The sequence below is a fragment of the Moschus berezovskii genome, chromosome 12, assembly GCF_049115385.1.
Source record: "Moschus berezovskii isolate FMDL1 chromosome 12, NW_MosBer_1.0, whole genome shotgun sequence".
In the NCBI taxonomy this organism is placed as follows: Eukaryota; Metazoa; Chordata; class Mammalia; order Artiodactyla; family Moschidae; genus Moschus; species Moschus berezovskii.
Window position 1 is genome coordinate 42665871 of NC_142471.1, and position 6000 is coordinate 42671870.

The following is a 6000-nucleotide window of genomic DNA, read 5'->3' on the forward strand; positions in this document are numbered from 1 at the left end:
CCTCTCCCTCCCCCAAAGTAGCCACTTCTTATTCTCCCTTCCCACCAACCTAGAGCACCCACCCAGTCGAATTTTTGGCTCTATAGATGTCCTTACTTTGGACATTTCATATAAATAATCAGACAGTGTACAGTCTTTTATGACTGGCTTCTTTTTTTTTTTTTTAACATGTTTCAAGTTTCATCCATATTGTAGCATAAATCAAGTACTTCATTTTGTTTTATTGCCAGATAATATGGGCGTCCCTGCCTGCCAGTACAGGAGATGCACGTTTGATCCCTGGGTTGGGAAGATCCCTGGAGAAGGAAATGGCAACCCACTCCAGTATTCTTGCCTGGAAAATCTCATGGACAGAGGAACCTGGCAGGCTTAGTCCTTGGGGTCACAAAAGAGTTGGACACAACTTGACGACTAAACAACAACAATATGGATGTACCGCATTTTATCTATCCATTCATCAATTGATGAACATTTGGATTGTACCTACTTTTTGGCTATTATAAATAATACTGCTCCAAACATTCATGGACAACTTTTTGTGTGGCCGTGTTTTCATTTCTCTTGGGCGTGTACTCAGGAGTAGAATTGCTAGGTTGATGAGGTAACTTTTTACTCCTTTTGAGGAATGGCCAAACTGTTTTCCGAAGCTGCTGCACAATTTTAGTTTTACCAGCAGTGAAAAAGGGTTGCAGTTTCTCCATGTCCTTGCTGTCACTTTTTATTATCTGTTTCTCTTTTTTGTTGCATGTGCTTTTGGTATCATATCTAAGAAAAGTATCCTTCCTAAGCCGATATCATGGAGGTTTACTCCTATATTTTCTTCCAAGAATCTTATAGTTAGCTCTTACATATAGATTCATGATCTATTTTGAGTTAATTTCTATATGTGGTATAAGGAAGGAGTTCAACTTCATTCTTTTATTCAGTTGTCCCTGTACAGTTGGTTGAAAAGCGTATTCTATCCCCACTGAAGCATCTTGCCACCATTATTGAAAACCCTAATTGTCTTTCTATACCACTAAACTCTGAAGTTCCTTGAGTGAAGGAAGCAGATCTCTCTTATTCACTAGTATATACCCAGTGTATACGCTGAATAGTACAAGATTTTGAGCACGTATTTGTTGAAATAAAGAATGGAGGAAGAGGGACTTCCTGGAGGTTCAGTGGTTAAGATTTTGTGCTTCCGATGCAGGGGACTCAGGTTCAGTCCCTCGTCAAAGAACTGAAGACCCTTGTGCCACATGGCATATCCAAATTTAAAAAAGAGAATGGAAGAAGTGAGATGCCCTGGGGAAAGATTATAAAAAGATAAAAGGACCTAGAATCATCATGTGGATAAAGGGGGAAGTAAATTTTTAGTGAGAAAATCAATACTTATGTTTTAGTGGTTACACTGAATTCTCCTATATTGGTAAGTCTTTCTAAATTCTGTTCAGTTTATTTTATAATAATTTATTTTTAAAAGGGGTATATCCCTTTCTTTAAAAGGACACAGAATAATTTTATTCATGTCACTTTGTTCATATGTTTGTTCATTAGAGTATATCATGGTTTGTATCTACTTCTTTGTCTTTATTTAGTGACATGCAATAAAGTTTGTTTTTTATGGTAGAGAATCCAGTGGGAAAAAAATAACTTGAAATTGTGATTGTGAAATATGTGATTATCATCTTTATTTTATCTCTCAAAGTAATTTGCACAATAGGGTAAAATTATGTCGTCTTATATTAGTATCTGAAAATTTAAAGTGAATATGAAATAAAATCTATTAATTTATCACTTGAAATTCTTTAAAATAAAAGCCCGGCATTTCAGGACATCCTAGTGTTGTTTTAGGAATTAAAATTAACTCTGCAGAAAAACCCAGTGATTTGGGCTTCCCTGGTGATTCAGTGGTTAAGAATCCACCTTGTAATGAAAGGGACACCAGTTTGATCCCTGGCCTGGGAAGATCCCATATGCCTCGGGGCAACTAAGCCTGTGTATAGTAATTACTGAAGCCAGCATGCACTAGAGTTCATGCTCCAAAACAAGAGAAGCCATCGCAATGGGAAGCCCACATACCACACCTCGAGGGTAGCCCCTACTCACCACGATTAGAGAAAGCCTTTGCACAGCAACAGTGACCCAGTGCTGCCAAAATAAGTAAATAAATAAATATTTTTTTATAAAACTGATTTTTGAAATTATATTACATTTAAACATTTCTTTAACTGAGAATCTTTTTGACGGTCCTGAGCTGTTTACTCTTTTGTAGGCCAGCTTTAATGACCATTGTTGATGGAAAATGTAAGGTCTGCATCCATGTAGGATCAAAGCTGATAGAGAAGATTCTTCTCAACATTTCTCCTGACTGGCTCAACAGAGTAATAGGTAAGATATCAACATGCCATCAAGAGGTTGTCCTCTGTGAAACCATTCATATCAGGAATACAGATAGTATATTAAAATAGAAGGAACACTATACTATAAGTTAACTTCTTTTCCTGTCAGTATATAAGCAGAAGGATAATTTAGCTTGAGTGAAACACAAGACTATACAGACTGCTGTATATAAAATAAGTTATCAACGAGGACCAATTGTATAGCACAGGGAACTCTACTTAATGCTCTGTAATAACCTATGTGGGAAAAGAATCTGAAAATGAATAGACATGTATATGTGTAACTGAATCACTTTGCTGGACACTAGAAACTAACACGACACTGTAAATCAACTATACTCCAATATAAAATAAAAGTTTTTTAAATAGATAAAATTCTCGTATATACAATGAAAAAAAAAAGAAACACAAGATTCTGTAGGTTGGAAGGTAAGACTTGCTCTCCATCTGTCTCAGCACAGATGAGAGGGAAGTAGGTACCTAATCTCTTCTTACTCTAAATTTCCAATTAGTAAGGGAAAACACGAGTACCTTCATTTTTTAATAGTTAAGTAAATGAATGTGCAGCACTCTATACACATATGAAGACTGTCCAGTGTCAGTCGTGTGGATATTCAGGAACTTCAGCTCTGATGACAGGTACAACAACAGTGGCTGATCATCAGTAGCTAACAACAAAATGAAGATGATCCATTTGTCAGATGCTCAAACTCCAGGCTTGCCTCATTAGTCTTAGACTCTCTAAGCAGATGAGTTAATCTCGTTTAATGATGGCTCTGTCTCTTAATAGTGGGTTATTTTTTCTGGCTTTCATTTTTGCTTAAATGTTGAACACTGCATATAGAACAATACAGACTGAAGTGAACAGTACCTAAAGTGAGCATGCCAATTTTTTTCGACTTTTAATGGGGGTGGGGGTGAGCAGAGTAGAGTTAATTTTGTCAGACCATGAGTTGGATTTGAGTTTTTCATTGCTCTGGTTACCTTGAGGTCACCACTGGCTTCAAATTATCTAGCATTATCTGTGCTCATGGTGGGGAGTGGTTCTCCAGAGAGTTTCCTGCGAATATTCCTGCTCCACTGTCAGCTTTAATCCTTCACCCTGCACCCGGGCCTCAGAGAGTTTCTTATATTTTTATACCTCACCAGGTTGCACAGGCTCCATTGGTTGTCATTTTTGCATCCCAGCCTACAGAGAGGGGCAGGAGTGATTCTCTTTGATTCTTACCCAGCCTTAGTCTTACACAGGTTCTTTGTGTGTCTGGTTCTTGGATGTGGTGCTTTCTAACTGACCCTGTCCCTCCTGCCATAGCAGCCAAGCTCTGCCTTGTGTCTTCATTGAGTATCTTTGTGTGGTCCTACCCCTACCCCAGCAGCAGGGTACTGCTGATGGTCTTGATCCAAGGTGGTTTTCCGCCCCTCCCCCAGGGATAGAGGGATTTTACTCCATCTTCATCCTCACCATCTGTATCTTGGGGCAGGAAGACTTGTGGTCTTAAGATCCCTGGTGGTCCAGGGGCTAAGACTCCACGATCCCAATGCACAGGGTCCCTGGTCAGGAAGCTAGATCCCACAGCCACGACTAAAGGTCCTGCAGCAAAGATTGAAGATCCTGCCTGCTGCAACTAAGACCTGGCACAAACAAATAAATAAATATTTTAAAAAGATTTTGATATTCATTAAGTAACTGACTCAGTGTTCTGTTATACAAACAATATGTGTATATATAACCATGATAAGAGCTATAGATTAGATAAACATGAGTTCTTTTCTGATATGGATATACCCTTTTTGTTTCAAGCTGAATTTAGGAAAAGATTAATCTTAGTTCTTCCCTGTATTGTTTTATGAAGCCAGTGGCTGTGCCATAATAGGAAACACCATCAGCCTGAACCTGTGCTTTCTGTTCAGAACAGCAGGAATTGCACCTCATCATTATAGAGTAACCTATGGCTAGAAAGAATAGGGATAGAGATATTTATTTCCAGAACAGTGGCTGTGGGACTTAAGAAACCAAGGGAAACAATGAACCCTTTAAATGTGAGCATTTCCATTCCCTCGGAAGGGACACTAAAAGCCCTGTGTGTTTCCTTTTCCTCAGCCCCTCCCTCTGATGTCACCTATGGAATGGTTGCTGCGGACCTGCTCCATGCCTTGCTGGCGGGCAGCAAGGCACCTTGTGTCCTGAAGGTGCAGAGCCTCTTTGTGTTAGATGAAAACAGCTACCCACTGCAACAAGACTTCTCCCTCCTGGATTTTTATCCTGACGACTTGAAGCATGCATCCCATACCCTTCTCTGAGACCAGAGGAAGAAAATTCAGGCACTTCAAGGAAGAGCACTGAAATGATTTGTCTTTGGAAATGAATGACAAGGATTTTGCTCAGGGTTTTAAAATAAGCATGTTTTATAAAGAGAACTGTGCTAAATATATGAATTAAAACTTTTTTTTCCGTAAGAAAATTCTGTGAAGTTTGTTGTTCGTTTATTTTTTGGTCTTTCCCTTTCTTGCTTCTAGAGAAATGATCTAGCAATGAGGCAACATCCAGCAGTTCATTAGGATTAAGTCTCTCTCCATTTAGTCCCTGCTCCATTCCAGGCACTGTCCTAAGTACTGAGACATGGACCTGAGGAATTGCTTTTCTGCTGTGGTCACAAACTTAAATTTTTTTTCTTACTCCTTCATTAATAAACTGTAGACATGACATGATTTCTTTGATTATACATGACTGTGGCTTAGTTCATATAAGCCTATGTTTAGACAAGTTCCAGACGACCGTGTCTTTTAATAAAGAGGCATTGAAAATGTAGGAACATGATCATGTTTCAGCTCGTTATCAGGGAAGGCAGAGAGTCATATTGTTCATTTCTAGGATTTGAGTACCTCACTGAATTACTTATCAACAGACACTTTACAACCTGTTACGTTCTATCCATTCTCTCATTACAACTATAGCAGCAGCTCACAGAGAGTGGTAGTCACCAGTGAGGACATAGGGAGTGGTACTTAGTCAGGAAGTCTGGAGGTTGCTCAGTGCTACTAGATTGATCATATTGCTTGAACAAAGCCAAATTCATGATAAAATGAACAGGTATGTTTTATGAAAGTGTTTTGGTTCATTGAAATTGTTTTCTCAAATTGAGCCTTATTTTGTTTTTAACTTGGCTTCCCTAAAAGTGAACCTCAGGAGTTTTGTGATTCTCTCCAAAACCATATACAAAAATGATTGTATGAGAGTGCACACATACAAAAGAACCTTATTCTGTGGAGAAGGGTCTGTAACTTCTAACAAAACCTTCTTACACAGTTTATGAGTTCCTTGTCATGGGAGAACAAGCTCTTGCCTGATCTCTTCCACCCCGACAACTCCCGCCAAATGGCTCCTCCTTTCTCCAACCTGGTATTTATTTCTCTCTGATTCATTTCACTCTCGGAGAAGGCAATGGCAAGCCACTCCAGTACTATTGCCTAGAAAATCCCATGGATGGAGGAGCCTGGTAGGCTGCAGTCCGTGGGGTCGCTAAGGGTCCGACACGACTGAGCGACTTCACTTTCACACATTGGAGAAGGAAATGGCAACCCACTCCAGTGTTCTTGCCTGGAGAATCCCAGGGAC

General features: G+C 39.3%; 1 protein-coding gene across 7 annotated transcripts in view; it reads left to right on the forward strand.

The window, feature by feature from the left end:
• SHLD2 (shieldin complex subunit 2) overlaps positions 1-4865 on the forward strand; it is a 113035-nt gene extending 108170 nt beyond the window's left edge. For all 7 annotated transcript variants that reach the window (XM_055425282.2, XM_055425286.2, XM_055425283.2 and 4 more), the window contains 2 exons: positions 2258-2373; positions 4486-4865. In XM_055425282.2, the coding sequence (XP_055281257.2) occupies positions 2258-2373; positions 4486-4685 (316 nt within the window). In that variant the 3' untranslated portion in view covers positions 4686-4865. The remainder of the gene's footprint in view (positions 1-2257; positions 2374-4485) is intronic.
• The last annotated feature ends 1135 nt before the right edge of the window (positions 4866-6000 follow it).